The 19952-nt window shown below is 37.9% G+C and overlaps 3 protein-coding genes across 3 annotated transcripts; 1 reads left to right on the top strand and 2 right to left on the bottom strand.

The window, feature by feature from the left end:
- Window positions 1-4558: 4558 nt before the first annotated feature.
- On the bottom strand, window positions 4559-11158 carry echs1 (enoyl CoA hydratase, short chain, 1, mitochondrial). Its single transcript, XM_088086565.1, has 8 exons — window positions 10986-11158; window positions 8000-8197; window positions 7766-7893; window positions 7104-7203; window positions 6884-6988; window positions 5328-5447; window positions 5153-5220; window positions 4559-5061 (listed from the first exon to the last, which is right to left on the bottom strand). Exons 1-8 carry the CDS (start codon window positions 11074-11076, stop codon window positions 4996-4998), a joined length of 876 nt encoding a protein of 291 aa, XP_087942691.1. The 5' UTR covers window positions 11077-11158; the 3' UTR covers window positions 4559-4995.
- A 1258-nt stretch (window positions 11159-12416) lies between these two features.
- sprn (shadow of prion protein) lies at window positions 12417-14862 on the top strand. The gene is made up of 2 exons (XM_042502466.2): window positions 12417-12528; window positions 13276-14862. Exon 2 carries the CDS (start codon window positions 13276-13278, stop codon window positions 13741-13743), a length of 468 nt encoding a protein of 155 aa, XP_042358400.1. The 5' UTR covers window positions 12417-12528; the 3' UTR covers window positions 13744-14862.
- Window positions 14863-14913: 51 nt separating this feature from the next.
- Window positions 14914-19616, bottom strand: mtg1 (mitochondrial ribosome-associated GTPase 1). Its single transcript, XM_042502464.2, has 11 exons — window positions 19349-19616; window positions 19140-19204; window positions 18271-18375; window positions 18099-18185; window positions 17919-17975; window positions 17526-17616; window positions 17378-17439; window positions 17174-17270; window positions 16683-16764; window positions 16479-16591; window positions 14914-15197 (listed from the first exon to the last, which is right to left on the bottom strand). Exons 1-11 carry the CDS (start codon window positions 19449-19451, stop codon window positions 15100-15102), a joined length of 960 nt encoding a protein of 319 aa, XP_042358398.1. The 5' UTR covers window positions 19452-19616; the 3' UTR covers window positions 14914-15099.
- Between the last annotated feature and the right edge of the window lie 336 nt (window positions 19617-19952).

Genomic DNA, 19952 nt, shown 5'->3' with positions numbered 1-19952 from the left:
AAAATAATCCCCCAAAAAGCAAGGCTATAGTATGGCAAAAATGTCAAAAAGTGACAGGTCCCAAAAACAGCTGAAAACTGCATAAAACTGCATTAAATAGCGTGCCAAGACATGCCATAGGACAGGATAACGCTAAAACAGACAAAAACACCATATTTTGGCATGTCGGAAAAATGAACCAAAAAGCAAGACTATAGTATGGCAAAAATGTCAAAAAGTGACAGGTCCCCAAAACAGCTGAAAACTGCATAAAAGTGCATTAAATAGCGTACAAGACACGCCATAGGACAGGATAATGCTAAAACAGACAAAAACACCATATTTTGGCATGTCCAAAAATAATCCCCCAAAAAGCAAGGCTATAGTATGGCAAAAATGTCAAAAAGTGACAGGTCCCAAAAACAGCTGCAAACACCTTAAAACTGCATTAAATACCGTGCCAAGACACGCCATAGCATAGAATGATGCAAAAAAGGCCAAAAACACCATATTTTGGCATGTCCAAAAATAATCCCCCAAAAAGCAAGGCTATAGTATGGCAAAAATGTCAAAAAGTGACAGGTCCCAAAAAAAAGCTGAAAACTACATAAAACTGCATTAAATAGCGTGTCAAGACACGCCATAGGACAGGATAATGCTAAAACAGACAAAGACACCATATTTTGGCATGTCGAAAAAATGACCCAAAAAGCAAGGCTATAGTATGGCAAAAATGTCAAAAAGTGACAGGTCCCAAAAACAGCTGAAAACACCTTGAAACTGCATTAAATAGAGTGCCAAGACACGCCATAGGACAGGATAATGCTAAAACAGACAAAAACAACATATTTTGGCATGTCAGAAAAATAATCCCCCAAAAAGCAAGGCTATAGTATGGCAAAAATGTCAAAAAGTGACAGGTCCCAAAAACAGCTGAAAACTGCATAAAACTGCATTAAATAGCCTGCCAAGACACACCATAGCATAGAATGATGCAAAAAAGGCCAAAAACACCATATTTTGGCATGTCGGAAAAATGAACCAAAAAGCAAGGCTATAGTATGGCAAAAATGTCAAAAAGTGACAGGTCCCCAAAACAGCTGAAAACTGCCTAAAAGTGCATTAAATAGCGTGCCAAGACACGCCATAGGACAGGATAATGCTAAAACAGACAAAAACACCATATTTTGGCATGTCCAAAAATAATCCCCCAAAAAGCAAGGCTATAGTATGGCAAAAATGTCAAAAAGTGACAGGTCCCAAAAACAGGTGAAAACTGCATAAAACTGCATTAAATAGCATGCCAAGACATGCCATAGGACAGGATAACGCTAAAACAGACAAAAACACCATATTTTGGCATGTCGGAAAAATGAACCAAAAAGCAAGGCTATAGTATGGCAAAAATGTCAAAAAGTGACAGGTCCCAAAAACAGCTGAAAACTGCATAAAACTGCATTAAATAGCGTGCCAAGACATGCCATAGGACAGGATAACGCTAAAACAGACAAAAACACCATATTTTGGCATGTCGGAAAAATGAACCAAAAAGCAAGGCTATAGTATGGCAAAAATGTCAAAAAGTGACAGGTCCCAAAAACAGCTGAAAACTGCATAAAACTGCATTAAATAGCCTGCCAAGACACGCCATAGCATAGAATGATGCAAAAAAGGCCAAAAACACCATATTTTGGCACGTCGGAAAAATGAACCAAAAAGCAAGGCTATAGTATGGCAAAAATGTCAAAAAGTGACAGGTCCCAAAAAAAGCTGAAAACTACATAAAACTGCATTAAATAGCGTGCCAAGACACGCCATAGGACAGGATAATGCTAAAACAGATAAAGACACCATATTTTGGCATGTCGAAAAAATGACCCAAAAAGCAAGGCTATAGTATGGCAAAAATGTCAAAAAGTGACAGGTCCCAAAAACAGCTGAAAACACCTTGAAACTGCATTAAATAGAGTGCCAAGACACGCCATAGGACAGGATAATGCTAAAACAGACAAAAACACCATATATTGGCATGTCCAAAAATAATCCCCCAAAAAGCAAGGCTATAGTATGGCAAAAATGTCAAAAAGTGACAGGTCCCAAAAACAGCTGAAAACACCTTGAAACTCCATTAAGTAGCGTGCCAAGACACGCCATAGCATAGAATGTTGTAAAAACGGACAAAAACACCATATTTTGGCATGTCAGAAAAATGAACCAAAAAGCAAGGCTATAGTATGGCAAAAATGTCAAAAAGTGACAGGTCCCAAAAACAGCTGCAAACACCTTAAAACTGCATTAAATACCGTGCCAAGACACGCCATAGCATAGAATGATGCAAAAAAGGCCAAAAACACCATATTTTGGCATGTCGGAAAAATGAACCAAAAAGCAAGGCTATAGTATGGCAAAAATGTCAAAAAGTCACATTTCCCAAAAACAGCTGAAAACACAGTGAAACTGCATTAAATAGCATGCCAAGACACGCCATAGGACAGGATAATGCTAAAACAGACAAAGACACCATATTTTGGCATGTCGAAAAATGAACCAAAAAGCAAGGCTATAGTATGGCAAAAATGTCAAAAAGTCACATGTCCCAAAAACAGCTGAAAACACAGTGAAACTGCATAGCATAGAATGATGCAAAAAAGGCCAAAAACACCATATTTTGGCATGTCCAAAAATAATCCCCCAAAAAGCAAGGCTATAGTATGGCAAAAATGTCAAAAAGTGAAAGGTCCCAAAAACAGCTGAAAACACCTTGAAACTGCATTAAATAGCATGCCAAGCCACGATATAGCATAGAATGATGCAAAAAAAAAGCCAAAAACACCATATTTTGGCATGTCGGAAAAATGAACCAAAAAGCAAGGCATAGAATGATGCAAAAAAGGCAAAAATGTCAAAAAGTCACATGTCCCAAAAAAAGCTGAAAACTACATAAAACTGCATTAAATAGCCTGCCAAGACACGCCATAGCATAGAATGATGCACAAAAGGCCAAAAACACCATATTTTGGCATGTCGGAAAAATGAACCAAAAAGCAAGGCTATAGTATGGCAAAAATGTCAAAAAGTGACATGTCACAAAAACAGCTGAAAACACCTTAAAACTGCATTAAATGGCGTGCCAAGACACGCCATAGGACAGGATAATGCTAAAACAGACAAAAACACCATATTTTGGCATGTCGAAAAAATGACCCAAAAAGCAAGGCTATAGTATGGCAAAAAAAGTAAAAAAAATAAAATGTACTCAAAACAACTGAAAAACACATAAAATAGTGTGCTTAGACATGCCATAGCAAAGAATGTTGCAAAAAAAGCCAAAAACACAACATGTCATGTCAAAAAATTAAAATAGCTAGCCGAGACACATCATAGCATAGAATTTTGCAAAAACTGTCAAAAACATAATATAGCATGTCCAAAAAAACTGCTGAAAAAGCAAGGCTATAGTATGGCACAGATTTCAAAATATGACACATCCCTAAAACAGCTGAAAAAAATTTTCTGCAACTGTATACTGGACTTCCTCACATGAAGACCCCAGAGAGTTAGGATTGGCAGTCTCACCTCCTCTACATTAGTGCTGAACACCGGAGCCCCCCAGGGCTGTGTGCTCAGCCCCCTTCTGTTCACACTGTACTCCCATGACTGCACTCCCAGACATCAGGAGATCTCTACTGTGAAGTATGCAGACGACAGCATCATCAATGGTCGTATTACAAACAACGATGAGAGTTCATACCGGGAGGAAATCACCAGTAACATTGCTTTTGTTATAATCTGTTTGCATAAATTCATCATGTGAATTTAAAGAATCAGGCCTGCAAATATGTGTACACATAGATACACTGAGTCATCCCACCAGTCACTGTTGTTGCTGTCAACTAATTTTATGACCACACTGAACAAAGTTGAGTTATTGCAAATACACATCAATACTAGACATGTTATAGATGATGATCTCTGTCCTATCTTAATGTTAATATACTTTAATAGCCTTTTGTTTCAGAGTTTCGGCGGTGCCATCCTCCTCTTGTGGTGCAACCAGAGGAAAAACTACACTGGTCATGTGACAATTTACCCTAAACATGTGATTTTGACCATGTGTCATTGAGACCCTTTATGATTTCCGTATTTGCTGTAAATGCATTGATAAATCACTCAGTAACATGTTTTCAGCCTCATAACTGAAAACATTTTTTCCGGGATTAAATGGGTTAAACAGATCGGAATCAAACTCTATTCAAACGTGAAGCGAAGGACAGAGCGTGGGGAGAAAATGACGAAATGGTAAACACATCATACGTTGGTGTATATTAGAGATACGTTATGTCAACAGCTTAAGAAAATATATTTGTTGTTAAGTTAAATAACTTGGACCGTTATCCACAGAAGATTACCGTAACAATTATATTACACACAACAAAATTCTATGACTTTTCTAAAACTTTCAAGGACTTCAGTAAGGCAATGACTTCCCCAGGCCTGGAAAACCAGATTGTGGAATTCCATGACTTTTTAAGGTATTCCATGACCTTGGGAAATCTGTAATTAATGCATCAGACACGTGTTTTTCATTTCTGTTCATGTCTCTGTCACAGTACTGAAAACCGCACAGAAGTTTATTTGTAAAATGTACAGAGAAATAAGCTGTCTAGAAAAATGCAGACAAACATTTGACAGTACAATGGAAAGGCAAAGTCAGTAAAAGCCATCAAGACCAATTCTTCCTACTACAGAGTTATCAAATAGTGCTCACAGACAAACCCCACTGCACTCATGCACTCAGATTGTGTTTGATTTTGATACTAAACACCAGCAGGTAAAGTTTCACTGTGATAAAACAGCAATGTGCGATCACTCAGTGCCAAATCCTAATTTACACATCTTGTATATTTCACAACAATCAGGATTTTTTGCATCTTTCAACTTACTGCAGAAAAGGAAATGACCCACTGATATCAGGGACTTTGTGTTCTTGGCTGAGCTCTTGGTTTTGCTCTTTTTCTAACTGTCCTGGAAACTGGCCTTTCTCTTCTCCACAAAGGCTGTCATGCCTTCTTTACGATCATTCTGCAAAGAACACAGACACACATCATGACTGGACTGTTAAATCAGGGTCACACAACCCCGTCACTTGCTCTCAGCTGGGCTTTCTACTCACTGTAGCAAAGGTAGAGTGGAATAAGCGCTTTTCCAAACGATTACCCTCAGCCAAAGTCAGTTCAAAAGCTGTAATCACAAGGAGGAACAAGTCAGAAACTTATTTCATTTCTTTAGTTTAATGATATTCGAAGTTTTGTTTTTTTTTAAGAATTAGTAGAACAAACTTTACACACCTGCATTAACAGCCTCTTTAGCCATAGCAGAGACCAGTTTGGAGTTGGCAGCAATTTTCTCTCCACATTTTACAGCTTCAGACACCAACTGATCCACCGGATAAATTTTACTAACCAAACCTGGGAAACGAAGAAAACTACTGAACCAAGTATGATAAATATATGAAGACTGATCCGTTTATTAGGTACACTGGTACTCTAATTTCAGAGCTGCATACCTCATCTTCAGTCAAGTGCATGTCTGCAATCAAAAAAAGTTTAGCGTCTCTGTTACCCAAACCTCTTACTTGAGTAAAAGTACATGTACAACAATTTAAAAAACTCCATTACAAGTCAAAAGACCTTCATTCACAAAGTACAGTAGTATTATCAGCAAAACTTACTAAATATATTAAAATTACTATTTGTGAAAAATGTCCCCAGTGACTGATATTAATATATATTACATATATACATAAATGGATTGTTATTGATGTTGATGTGTTCAGGAACTGTTGTAGGTGGTTAAACTACTTTATACAGAGAGTCAGGTTGTTTAGTCCAGTGACTCCCAACATTGTGGTCGGCCCCCTCCAGTGAATCACAAGAGAAATATAATGAGTAATGAGATGGTTGTTGGATCAGGAAAGGAGAAACAACAAAGTTCTGCTTGCCAATTTTTTTTTCAACTTTTCTTAAATCTTAGCTGTTTTGTGAAGTATTGAATCATTTTACTTATTTGGACCGTGAATATATCATTTAAATTAAACCATCTGAGAAGTTTACAGGGGAAATGTCTTTTTGGTGGAACTGGTAACCCATAGATAACTAAAATCTGACAAGGGGCCCCAAGGAGACAGAAGGTAAATTGCATCTGTAACAATGCATTGTATCTTATAGGATTGTCGTATACTGCTAGTGTAGTTTAAGTATAAAGCCACATTAAATGGAAATACTCAATTGAAGTAAAAGTGCCTCAAAATTATACTTCAGTGCAGTACTTGTGAAAACGTACTGTTTAGAGCTGATCTCTTCAGGTCAGTTGGTTGATATGTCCAACCAAATTCTCAGATAATCGCTGGTGTTACTTTCATAAGGCTGTATGTCCAAAAAAGCGTTTTTATCCCCAAATAAAAAATGCCAGGTGCTCTGTTTGTGTGGCAGGCAGTATTCATTTCTCTGCCATTGTTGTCGTTATTCAGCACTTGTACATGAAATGTTAACATGTGACCAGTGGTCTTTGTGGTATTTGTCCCGCCCCACCTTCACTGTGATTAGACAGCTGGGTATTAACTTATGTGCAGTACTCAGTGCAGGATAGATACTCAGCGCCTCGTCACACTGTTGCCATTTGTAGCATGGTGTTCCATTACAAAGAAAAAAAAAGATCAACAAAAAAACAGCTTACAAAAAAAAACACTTTGATGGACAAGCACAGCTGCCGTTCAGTGTAATGTAGCCAATTAAACATGTTGCAGATTATTTTGTTTTCACGACTTACTGATTCAAGAGTAAGTAGAGTTATTATTTTGTGTGGTTGAGTAAACCCCCGTACTTTCCAACAACACTGCTGTTACCTGATTGCTTGGCGTCTTGCGCATCAATTCTGTCTCCTGTAAGAACCATTTCCATCGCCAGGGATTTGCCAACCGCACGGGTCAGCCGCTGGGTGCCACCCGCCCCTGCAGGTACACAGACATCATGAGTAGCTGCTCAAATAGCAGGAATCTGGTAACCTTAGTAAAAAGAAGTCAAGTCTGACGAGTGGGAAAGTTGATACTAATGATGAGTCTTTACCAGGAATGGTCCCCAACAGGATCTCAGGTTGGCCAAACTGCGCCTTTTCTCCGGCGTAGATGATGTCACACATCATGGCCAGCTCACAGCCTCCACCCAGCTGAAACGACAGAACGGACAGTGTGAAACAAAGAAACTATTGTACATTGACTAGTCTCACTCTTCATTCTTTCATGTATATTTTTTGTGCATCTTGAACTGATCCAATACTGGATATACAGTTTTAAAAGCTACACGACATGGCCAAAAGTGTGCGGACATTCATCTTTTTTGGTCTAAAGCCAGATTTCTGAGTGATGAAGGTGATCCTATGTGGCCAAAAGTTAAAGGGAAATGGTTCAAACATATCTGGGCATAATGCAGATAAATAGTTCTTTAAATGTAGGTGTAACTGGAGACCCAGACTTGAAATGAGACTCTTAGCTGACTTTGTTTATAGGCAGAATTAACCTTTAAATAAAAAAAGCCTGATTTTAATTATTCTGATTTATTTTTGGAACATCTGGTGTTTTTTTTTCTTCTTGCGCCTTTCCATATTTATTTTCTTGCTTTGAAAGGTTTAATGCAGTGTCTGCATGTTGTTTTTTTATCTGTTAAATAATCTGCTACCTCTACTCATTTAAAAAGTAAACGATGTAACTAAAATGTTAAAAGACACTCACAGCAAATCCATTGACAGCTGCAATCACAGGCTTCTTCACTGTGGACACTCTGTTCCAGTGAGCCAGGAAGTTTCCACCATAACACTCCTGGAAAGTTCGATTCTGCATTTCTTTAATGTCCGCTCCCGCTGAAAAACACAAAAGCTGAGTCACATAATTGTGAACATTTTATTGTTTGATTTCAGCCCTTCACAGGTGAGAAAATGCAAAAACAAGTGCAAGAAACACGCTCACCAGCAAAGGCTCTGTCACTCCCAGTGATGACGATAGCGCCAACGTCGCTGTCAACTTCAAAGTTATCCAGGGCCTGTCCCACCTCCCTCATCAGCCCGTCACACAAAGCGTTCAGAGCCTTGGGTCGGTTTAACTGGATGAAGCCCACATTGTTCTTTTCACCTCGCTTTTCAACCAAAATGTACTCATACTGACCACCTGCATGAATAAAGCACCAATACTGACGGTCAGATGAGACTTCAATGCATTCACAATGACTGGTTTCTGCAGAGTGAAGAGTAAAATTATGAACTTTTTTAGACCTTATTAAAAACACACAGACTGCATTTTAATGACAGTTTCACTGTCGTACCGGTATGGTGGAAAACCAGAAGGGACACTATGGCCTAGAATTGCTTATTGTTGTATCCTTTTTACTTCAGTTATTCCCAGTAGAGCTGCAATGATAAGCTGATCAGCTGATATAATCATTGCAGCCTTAATTCCCAGCAGTATATAACAATTATGCCTAATGATACAAGCAATTACATTAACCAACCTGGACCCAGATAAAGTGCAGTAAATCGAAGGATAGATTATTTTTTAAAAGGTTATTGTTTGGTTAAGTTTATTCAGGTCCCAAACCAACACTTGACCATTATGAGACTATAAGATGATGAGACTATTGTAGCTAGCAGTATTGCAAGTGTCACTATGGATTTATAGCTGTATAACATCTTGTGACAGCCCGCAGTCGGAATAATATAAAACATATTATAATTGACATTACTACCTATAATAGAGATAAAGATAAAACATGTCATACTTTTGTACATTGAAGCCTTTTAAATACATTTTAAGGCATTTTGTGAGGAAAACAAATTCAATACTTTTCTATATATACGCTGAGATTTGCTTGTCAGTGTTGTGTCGACTTGTTAACTGGGAGTGGCGTAGACTTTTAACCAGGTGACGGGTCACCAAAGTGGTCCGAGTGCTTGTTAATTATTCAGGAAATGGTGAAGGATCAACTCTGACGGCCTTGGCCTTACAGAGACCTTGGAGGCCCCTGATATGTCTTAAGGAGTCGTGGTTGGTTCTTGCACAAAGGAGTTAAGTATGTTAGACCATAAAGAGGAAATCCACCCCAAAAATATAACCTACTCATTCAACTAGTCACCACTATAACCCTACCTGTACCTCACTGCATGAACATCATGTATAAGTAAATATCCTATACGACCTACAGCTTCCTCTGCTACGTTTGCACTTATTATATTCTCCTACTTTTCTAACTCTTGTTGTCCAGTTTATTGCACAATATGATTGTACATTGTTTTGTTTGCACCTCATGTGTGGTCTGAATTTTTGCCTTTAAGGCTGGATGATAAGGAGAAAATATCACAATGTAATACCTCAAAAACCTTGATATTGATATTACAACAATATTGTTGGGTTGACTATAAGTGCTTTGGCAAAATATTTACACAATGATTTTTTGATAAATAATCATCAATAATGTTTACATGAGTTCAGAAAATTGCATTACTTTACTGTAAAGCAATCTTTAGAACCAGGAAAAGACAACTCTTGCAATAATACAAAAATTTAAGAGTAGTCTCGAATCACGATATCGATATAATATCAGCATATTGCCAAACAACTTGCTTTTTATACTTTTATGACGTATGTAAAGTTGTCCTTTGTATTGTGCTTTATGTTTGTACCTTATTTTGTTTGCACTTTAAGAGTAGTCTGAATGTTGTGCCAGTCATTCTTTCTGTTTTAGGACAAGGGCAAACATTATTTTAAACCTCTATGTACTGTTCTGCAATATATCCAGATGGATGACAATAAAGTCTCTCTTATCCAGCAACTTTAGTATTTGTTACTTAACTGAAATCATCACTGCAGTTTGCTAGTGGCATTTTCAATTATATATTAACTTTTGACATCAACTTGTCCTTGTTGTACTTCTGTGTTTTAATGTGTGCATTTCTTATCTAATTTTTGGTGATGCAATTTCGGATTTTTCGTTAATACTATACAACTAGGGCCTGTATTATATCCGGATAAACCCGGTGAGATGCATCATATTGTTTTCGAAGGGTCCCAAAACAACTATTACAAAACATACAAGACATGACATGACATGTTTAAATATTGACATATATTGACAATGAAAACACAAATAACCCAAAGAACAACAAACTAACTACAAAAAAAGAAAAGAAAGGTAAAGAGAAAGAAAAGTAGACTACACAGTCATAACAGCAATGTGGAGATTGTCTTGACTGAACAAGGCCCATTGAGAACATTTCTGTTGCTCTTGTACTACTTTTGTATATATTTTTATTCGTATGTAAAAACAACTAAACTAAACATAACTAAACTAAGATCCATCTCTATTCAGAGACAGGAATATTATGAAGGAGATAGAATAATATTTTTATACTATAATTTAGTTCTAAGTTGTCTGCCTTTCTCATCTTAGGACTGAATAAATAAGTGTTTTCATTTTATTTTGTTTTTTATCTAAAAAAATAAATGATTAAAAAACTAAAACAATTTACTGTTTTGGGGATAGTTTTCATTTTATTTTTGGGGCATAATTTGTATGCTATCTATAAATAAATCATACAATAAACACGTTCAGATTGACAATAATACCTGTTGTAGAAATAGCCAGTGTGAATTCCATTTTAGGGTGGAATATTCCCTCGCGGTAAAGTCCTCATGCCAACAACGTGTTTAAAAAGTGATTTTCCATTACAATCGGTCAAAGGTTTAAAAGGGTCAAATAACACTGAACACAGATAAATGAAAAACACAGTCAGCTGGCAGTCTGCTGCACATGTGTCGCACATACAGTAACGCAGGTTTTTGACATTGTGGCAGCAGGGCCACTCTGAACCTGCAGCTTCAACAAACTGACCCTGGACCTGTTTTACACATACACACACACACACACACACACACACACGCACACACACGTACATACACACACCTGAGCTGTAGAGACGGGCAGCGGACAGCAGGCCCGGAGCTGCTCTGGAGGACTTCAGGAGCGAAGCAGCACTTCTGCAGAGGAAAGCCATGACAGAGGAGACAGCAAGCTGCTGACAACTGGACAGCAATGAACTTGCTTTAGGATACCTAAAACTATTTCCGCCCTCCGTTTCTTTGTTGGTGTGTTGTTTTCCCCCCATGTTTAACAAATTCATATTACCGCCACCTGGTGTCTGCGGAGGGCTGAGCGGAGTCAAGCCAAGTCAGATCTTTAGACCTTCACATCGACTAAAGAAAGAAGAGACAGAGAGAAGACAACGAGAGGGAGACGGATGCGCAGCAATAAAGATCAGAGTAACATAACATATAACAATTGTAACAGAAATAAAATTAATGTCCATACCATGTTCGATATATCAAAAATTGGGTGTTTTTTCTTTCCTTTCTTTACATTTCTTTCTCTTTTTTGACTGTGAATCTTTTTAATAATAATAATAATGATAAGAATTATTGTTATTATTATTATTATTATTATTATTATTATTATTATTATTATTATTTTAATTATATCAATACATTAAAATAAATGGAATTTTATTTTATTTATATAGAGACTGTGTTATATATTTATTGTTTAGGCTACTACAAGGTGAATTATTCAGAGTTTAAATATAAACCGATAACAATTAGCAGATTTAAATATATATATATATATATATATGTTATTATTTATATCATATTTAGTAGGAGTTCAACAGAATAGGCCTAGTAGCCTGTTTGTCTAATATATGTTCTTGTAAAAATTGACAATACGTATATGTTAAATAAGATAATGCAAATGGCATTGTGTTGGAATAAATATACAGTGAAGCTGTATAAGATTTTTTCCAGAAAAAAAAGGATTATCAAAATGGGCATTAACAAAAAAAGATATATCTTTGTGAGAATGTTATTATAGCCTACACAGATGTATTTCAGGGGAGGCAGAGGGAGGTCATATGGATTTTGTTGCATGTGCGGTTTTTACTGCCCAATAAAAACATAGCAGAGGACTTAAAAGAGAAAACAAAATTAAGCATTTAAAATGAATTCAACTCCCTTGTTCATATAATAATAATAATAATAATAATAATAATAATAATAATAATAATAATAATAATATGTCAATTTATTGATTATATGATTATCAACAGCAGACCTCCCTTTTTCATTTCTAAGAGAATTCTAATACAATACCCATAGCAACATTTTATCATCTAAATTAGTTAACCTGATTACCATGTAGGCTGCATAAAGGCGATGGAGATCTATCAGCACATCTGGAAAATAAAAACTAACGTCAAATGCTCTTAATTCATAATACGACTATAGGAAGCTTGTGAATATGAAATAGACTCACATGACAATATCCTTGCGCCTGTGTGAGCGCGCGGCGCGTTCTCGTGGTCATCTGCGTGAACGAGCCTGCATCGTCCGTGACAACCCTCTCTCATCTTTCCACCGAGGGCCAAGCAGCAAGGATAAAAACACAGGGAGATAAGGTAAGCGCCAACCATTAGGATATACTGGTTAATATGGGCGTGAGTGTGTTTGGAGATAATATATTTCTTTTTGTTTCCCTCAGGTGTGATACTGTAGCGCACAGGCTAATTTATGATAATATCAACATCATGCATGTATTCATTTGCAAAACGTTGGATATCATCGCACGTATGACAATGAATACATTTTTTATATTTCTACTCAATGTCCCAATTCGTTGTCAGAACTCAATAATACATTTCAAGCAATTGCCTCTAACAAACATGTAGTCTTTTGCTTTTTTTTTTTTTTTAACAATCACCCATACACGGAATGTTATTTATTTCAAGTGTATGAAGGCTGAAAGCCAACAGCAATGTTCTCTGGTGAGCATATTTATTTTTAAACTGACCTACTTAATGGAGAGGGGCAATCTGCAACAGAGAGATGTCTTTATAAAAACAACACTGAACACAAGGCAATATCAGAATTGTTGATCGGTAGATTAAAATTAGCTCTCCAATGATGTATGTGTGTTATATTACACCATTTTAGGGCGATATCGTGAATATTTATACAGAACTGACTAATTAGAAAGCACTGGCCGCAGCTGTGTGCTGAAATGTTCTGCCAAACCAAATCAAAAGACATATTCATGTTTTTACGCCCACACGCAAGATAGATGGTATTTCTCCATTTCACTTATTAAAAGTGCAGGTATTCCTACAGTTTGCTTCTTTGCTCCATGATGTTTCCTTCCTGCACAGATGTCAGGAATGAATCAGGTGGTTGCAACATGCTGGACTTGCCTTCTACTGTCCGCGTTTCTGTGTGAGCCGGTGCTATCCAAGGGTGGTCGTGGAGGGTCCCGGGGCTCCTCTCGAGGCACCCACTCCCGCAGCTCCACAGCTGGGAGTTACCGGGGAGCAGGCTCCTATGGTGGGACCCGCTCCCGCCTCAGGGCGGTAGGGCGGTCGTCCCCAGTGAGGGTGGCAAGCGCGGCAGCAGCAGGGGCAGCGGTGGCGTTAACGGCGGATAAATGGTACGCCTCTGCCTACCGGCGCAGCAATGCCGACACCTCAGAAGAAGAGCTGGACTACTACAACAGGACCAATTACTTTGACGCACAAATGTCAGGCTCAACTCAAAATGGATCTTCTCTCTCTCAGCTGGTTTCTATCATTATTGCAACATTTTCGCCCAAATATGGACTCTTTGTGGACAGTATACTGTAAATGTTCAGCTAATTTTTTAGATTCCTGATTCAGTCCGAGCTTCTGCTCTGGTTCTGACTGTCATGTGCAGGACTGGCTTGACCTGCACTGGGAAGAACAGTTATAAAGGTGCAAAACAGTGGGAGAAGAACAATTTAAAAACATCACTGTACTGTATGTTATTACACATATATTCTATACCAACAGACAAATGTACATTACCAGCACAGAATTCAATGTGATATTTCACCTCTGAAAGAGTGCGAGTGCCAAATCTACATCTACATGTGTGTGTGACTGAAAGTGGGGCCAAACTGGAGAATAATTACTTACCCTCCCTAAAGCTTAATTCCTAGATTTCACTGAGAATATCAGAAAAAAACCCAAAAACCCTTATAAAGAGTGTTACCAAACTGCAGACCGCCAATCTCAATTGTATCATAAAACTCTTTATTTTCATACAGAAATATGGACAAAGACTGCAAAGTGAGTAAACGTGAGGTAAATCATTTGTACACATTAGCAGACTTGGGTCTAAATATAGAGCTTGGACTTGCCAGAGTTTAACACTTTAGTCATAAAGTTTCTTAAAGCTGAAGCACCAAGTTTGCACAATTAAATTAAAACTACGAGCAATTTTATTTTTAAATCCTTTACTGGACATTTGTTCTCAGAAAGGAAAACTGCCATTTTAACTGTTTAATTTTTAACTGTTTCAGAAAAACTTAACTTGGATTTAAAGATCAACGTACTGAGGTCGTCACTGTTGCAGCCATAAAGACGATTCTCTACAATCAGACGAGGCAAATGAGAGAATTGTGCGCTGAAAAGCTAAACTCCATTTTCCACAATCACCTCAAATCTCTGTGCAATCCATACCTTTTTATAATACCTGAAATTTAGCCACGTCATGTCCAAGAGGGACGGTAGAAAACAAACTGCTGCTCTCAGTTATTCATGTCCCTGCTGGGCTTTCCATCGTCCCAGCAGACTTTTTTTTACCTGCAGTAGATACTCAGGAGCAACAGACTGTTCCATATCAATAAGTGCACTCTATTACACTGTACAATACTTGTGTACATAATGAATTAAGAGTTTGTTATTACTGTCCTTATGCTAATAAATATCCTCTTTACACCACTTTAGATTTCTGCCTAATGTGTACCAAAAAGAAAAAGCCGTGGTACTGAATCAATTTAATTCTTTTATTTACAAGGGATACAGTGCTTTGGTGCATCATCCATAAACAAAACATCTCTTCACTGAAATGTCAAAGGCCTGAAGACAGAGACGGACTTCCCTTGATGATGCTTTTGTGGGGTAGCATTGGTAAAGTCCAGAAACAGTCTCTGATTGTCTTCATTAAAATGTCTCAGCTCAGTCGAGCATCACTCGTCCCAGCTCTCCTCTCCTGAAGGCTCTTATGAAATCGTAAGCTGCTGCTGTGTAGTTTGGGACAGTGATGGTGATGTTCCCTGAGGGAGACCAGGAATATGTTCATTATGGGGCTAGTCTTTAAGATGTTGATATGATTGTAATCACACCAACACACTGGCAAGAAAGCAAATATCCGTATTTCCCAAAATGTCGTATTATTCCTTCAACTCAATAGACTGAATCACCGTGACATCAGTCTAACAACAACAATCATTTCTGGGTAGACAATCGATTTGAGGTGCAGCGATAAGTGAAACTAGCAAACTTGTTTATTTCTGTTATAATTTTAAGCTTTAACTGTAACATTTACAGAGATATAGTTAAACATGGTGGTCCAATCTATCTGATGTTTCGCTTGTGCTTACATTATATACTGGCTGGCTTTGCAAGTGTCTCTGATAAACCAAATCTCCCGGCACAAAAGATAAGCAGTGTACTATAGTATATAAGAGCCGCAGCATATTTTAACCGCCGTAAAAGACCCAGCAAAAAAAAATTAGAATCAGTTTAAGCGTATGCTATATTTGAAGTATTTTCTCTGCTATACCTTACACAGTTCATCAACCGATCAAGGCAGCAGACTGTAGACTCCGGTGCTCTGTTCAGTAAATTACTGTTTTTGTCTGATGGGTTAGAGATATAGGTACGAGTTCCCCATTGCATAAAGCTGTCTGAAGGCAAGGTAAAGCTATGAAATACTGTTAATATACCATACACTTACAGTGATATACATTTTTTTGGTGGCTAAAAAACAACCAAGTGAGGCAGCATTTGCTCTGCGCTGTTTCCTTTCATGTACGTGACGGTTGGGTTTTCTACCCCAAAGTTATTGTAAGCAGACATTGTGATTTGTTCTATTAAGCCCTTTTTACACAGAGAGATTACACTATTAGCTCACTATGAAGTCTCTTCTATGCCACTCCAGTGTGTGATTTTAGACAGCATACCGACATCGCGGAATCAAAAGAGGAGAGGTGGGCGTGGCATGTAAAACAACAGCGTCAGCCTCTCATGTGACATATAACATATGCTAATAGCTGCTTTTTAAATCTCCTGCTGTGTGACACACAGATCACACATTGTTAAAACATCCCACCCATCCTACCCACAGTACCGTCCTGCTGGCTGTCCTGTTTATATGACCTCCTGTAGCAGCTTAAATGTGAGACAACTCTGCCCCCCCATTCCACAATCGTACCTTATTCATGAAACAGGTGGCATAACGGCACAATATTCCTGCCCTGAACAGGCTGTGTAAAAGAAACTATCCAATAATACAGCGTGAAGATGGATTATCTATATGAATAGCACTTCCTTACCCACTCCAGTAATGGCTTTGACCCGTTGCGTCTTTCCAAGTTTTACAGCAATACGTTTGAGGACATGCTGAATGTCATCGCTCGGCTCTTGGAGGTCGTATCTCTCCACATAACTGTACATAAACACACACAGGTACGGCAAACATATTACAGATATGTGGAAAAAATGATACACTGACCACATGAAAGTTCAGTCTACCATACCTGAACTTCTCAAGCCTGTTCAGAGAATAAAGTAAGTAGTCAGCGATAATGTCTTCGCCCACTAAATGGTCCAAAATAGTTCCTGGAAAGAAAAAATATTAAAAGGACATAGAAAAATACGGACAATTTGACAAAGTTTGCACCAGAGGTTGCGTTAACAGAATATTTTACGTCACTGACTGAATTAATTTTAATAATGACAGAAAATCTCTGAAGGCTGACTGTCGTTTTGACGGATTAGAACACAGAGTGAGCTACTACAACTTCATTTACACTTCTGTTCAGTTGGCAGCACGGACATAATAATCACTTATTATCTAGTCTTGTCTCTAAATTCACATGCATGATAAAATGACATGTAATGATAGATAATAATGGATTTTTTACAAGCCTTTTTGTCAAAAAAACAAAGTCTAAGTGCAACCTTTTGTTTCCACATGGTGTTTCCTGAATAAATGATTTATGTTGGGAAAAAATCCTGTACTGCTCACCACATAATGCCAGCTTCATGCCTGTTTCAACGCTCTCAATCTTAGGAGGCAAGACTCCTGGCGTGTCCAACAGGTGCATCATGGGTCGCTCACATACCTGAGGACAAAGACAGCTACAAATACTGTGCAGATGGGCACTCACGATGAAAGCGTGAACACACACACACACACACATACACAAAGACAAACATCCTCCACACCCACCTGTATTTTAGTCAGGACTGCTCTTGTTATACCTGGCTCTCCACCGACTCTAGATGCACGACCTGAAATTGTTGAATAATTGCAACAAATATTTATCACTGAGGAGGTGATCAGACTGAATCAACGTCCCAAAAGTACTTTATCAAACCTTTTTTTAAGTTTGTTCTTCTTAAAGAGTTAATAAGAGATGACTTCCCCACGTTGGGGACTCCGATCACCATCAGGCAATAATCAGTATTCTGAAAGATTTACATGACAAAGTTAAAGCAGCGAGTCTCAACCAGCAGGCGGTGGACCTCAGAGGGCCTTCTAGTGGGCTGCAGAGGCACTGCCAGTTGGTTATAGTACTATGAGAATATATTTTTTTTGTAAGTTACAAAGCTAGATTTTTATTTTTCACAATGTGCTTAAAAATGCACATAAATAAAAGAGATAAATTAAAATGCAGAATTTCAATGACCAGGGCTACAACTGTTACCTTATTTCTGTCAGTGATTAAATGTAATCAAATATATTATTAAAAAGTCTAAATTGAGCATACCTCATTTCTGTTAAAGCGTGGACTGCTCTCAATAATTTCCACCACCATTGGCACCAACTGCAGTAAAATGAAAAGCAGGAATAATTTGTACATTCGTGCTCATTATTTCTCGTTTCATATCAGCCGAGGACACACTTCTGAAAACTGTCACGTTTCAAGTCCAGTGAAGTTGACTTTTACCTTTTTGATGTTTTCATCTCTCTGCTTTAAACAGTCTGTGAAGAGAACATTTCTCACCCCGTTTTTTTCTAGCGTCTTCATGATTCTCTGCAGGGCAACATAAATAAATTATTTTATATTTAAAAATGGTGATGACATATGACTCGGCAAAAATAGCTGCAAGACTTCTGACCTGCTCATTGGTCAAATCAGCAAGGTCCATCTTGTTGAGAATCAGCAGGTGTGGTCTGACATCCAGAGTTTCCTGAAAAGCAGGGTTTCTTCCAGAGTAGGGGATGTTCCTCATGTTAAAGAAAAACCAGACAGTTCTCAAACAGTTCTCATTTTACCTGAGTTTTAGGAAAATATGCAGGTTTTTAACATAAGTAAAGAAAAGACAGCTGTAATTGAACAGTCCTTATGATGGCTGTGGTTTTTAAACTAAAAGTGATTTCCTTTTGGTTGTACCGAGGTCAGGATTTATTCACCGAGCTGAATGCTTCTGTGCTGTCAGGACTCCTATACTCATCCTCACAGAGAGATGTTTCTGTGAGGATGACGACACTGTTCATTATTTACCAGAGGAGGAGGGTGGCTGTGGTATGACTTTGTTTGTTTTTTATCCCAAAAGTTACAAATATTTTTCCTTGAGCCTCTCTGACTCACATAAAATGTATGACCTCCCGTTTCCATAAATAAATAATTTGATTTTTAAACTGACCCTTCGATGTTTGAAAGTTAAAAGTCAAAGAGGAAATCCTGGAGTTAAAAAACGCCTCTGTTTCCCACTCTTGTCACTCATGCTGGTTATTTAGTATAAAAGGTTTATTTTTGGCAAAATGTTAAATGAGACATGTAGAATAACGAATAACGCATCCACACTAATAACAAAGAAAAGGATAACAATAGTGTGGATGCTGTGGAAGCATCCACACTAAAAAGAAGTGCCTTTACAAAGAATATGAGGAAATAACCAGAGTTCATTAACCTATGTAATTACAAATATGATGGCACTTTGAGCTACTATATTCTACCAATCATACAGTAAATAATAAAGGATATTCTGGCATCATGGATCTCTATGATGCAGTCCACACTCTTGAGGCTGGCTCTCATCTGCTTCAGTCCTGCAAACGACCAGGTGGCACTTTGATTCCAGCAGTTATGTGACCAGGAAATAATTTTGCATACAATGCTGCTTGCTTTCCACAAGGGACAAATATTTTTATTCTAAATGCATTCATTTGATTTACTCTGGAGACAACTTTCACCTTTAGCCATGTGTCCGGGGAACCAGTGAGCCACGTCCCGTCCGCCAAAGTCGAAAACGGTCCTGAACTTGCTGACATTACGGAGCGCCTCGTACAGTTTCATGCCTGCTGTTTATCGAAATATAACGTTGGTTTGTGTTTTTTAAAAGGCTTATTTAGATCAACTAAGCTAAAAAATACATCTTGCTACACTGGACCGGACGTTTGGCTCATGATGTGCTTCACTGTTTACATGCCGTGTAGAATCTGCAGTCAAACCACTTGGTTCCGAGGAAGGACTTCTTCTCCTTCTATGTTTTATTTTTTTACAGTCTATACGCCAATGAGAGAGTCAGTGTCCTCTGCAGGACAAAACTAGAATTACCGTCTTGGGGTTGTATGTCTCATAGACTGCGTAAAGCAGGTAAGCCTTTGTGAATTGGTAGTTTACGTTGTGTCTTTGAAAACAATGATGCTTCACACACATCTGCCCCCCCAGAAGCATATGGAGGATATTTTGGTCAAAATTCAAAATTAAAGTCCAAAAAGAAAATTAAAAGAGATAAAATCAGAAAGATTCTTAATTAACCACACTACTGGAAATACTCAGGCCACAATTTAACTT

This window comes from Plectropomus leopardus, chromosome 13 (genome assembly GCF_026936395.1).
Source record: "Plectropomus leopardus strain MGB_pleo_1.0 chromosome 13, ASM2693639v1, whole genome shotgun sequence".
Lineage (NCBI taxonomy): Eukaryota > Metazoa > Chordata > Actinopteri > Perciformes > Serranidae > Plectropomus > Plectropomus leopardus.
Note: the sequence above shows the minus strand (reverse complement) of the source record. Positions and strands in the feature narration are given on the sequence as shown.

Excerpts from the sequence above, each read along its gene's own strand:
- sprn (XM_042502466.2), top strand. The coding sequence starts at position 13,276 with ATGTCAGGAATGAATCAGGTGGTTGCAACATGCTGGACTTGCCTTCTA.
- echs1 (XM_088086565.1), bottom strand. The coding sequence starts at position 11,076 with ATGGCTTTCCTCTGCAGAAGTGCTGCTTCGCTCCTGAAGTCCTCCAGA. Across the intron at positions 7,894-7,999 it reads GAGTGACAGAGCCTTTGCTG|CGGGAGCGGACATTAAAGAA; the intron begins GTGAGCGTGTTT and ends TGTGTTTTTCAG. Across the intron at positions 7,204-7,765 it reads CAGCTGTCAATGGATTTGCT|CTGGGTGGAGGCTGTGAGCT; the intron begins GTGAGTGTCTTT and ends CTGTCGTTTCAG.
- mtg1 (XM_042502464.2), bottom strand. The coding sequence starts at position 19,451 with ATGAAACTGTACGAGGCGCTCCGTAATGTCAGCAAGTTCAGGACCGTT. Across the intron at positions 18,376-19,139 it reads TAGAGATCCATGATGCCAGA|ATCCCCTACTCTGGAAGAAA; the intron begins ATATCCTTTATT and ends AACATGAGGAAC. Across the intron at positions 17,976-18,098 it reads GAGATGAAAACATCAAAAAG|TTGGTGCCAATGGTGGTGGA; the intron begins GTAAAAGTCAAC and ends ATTTTACTGCAG.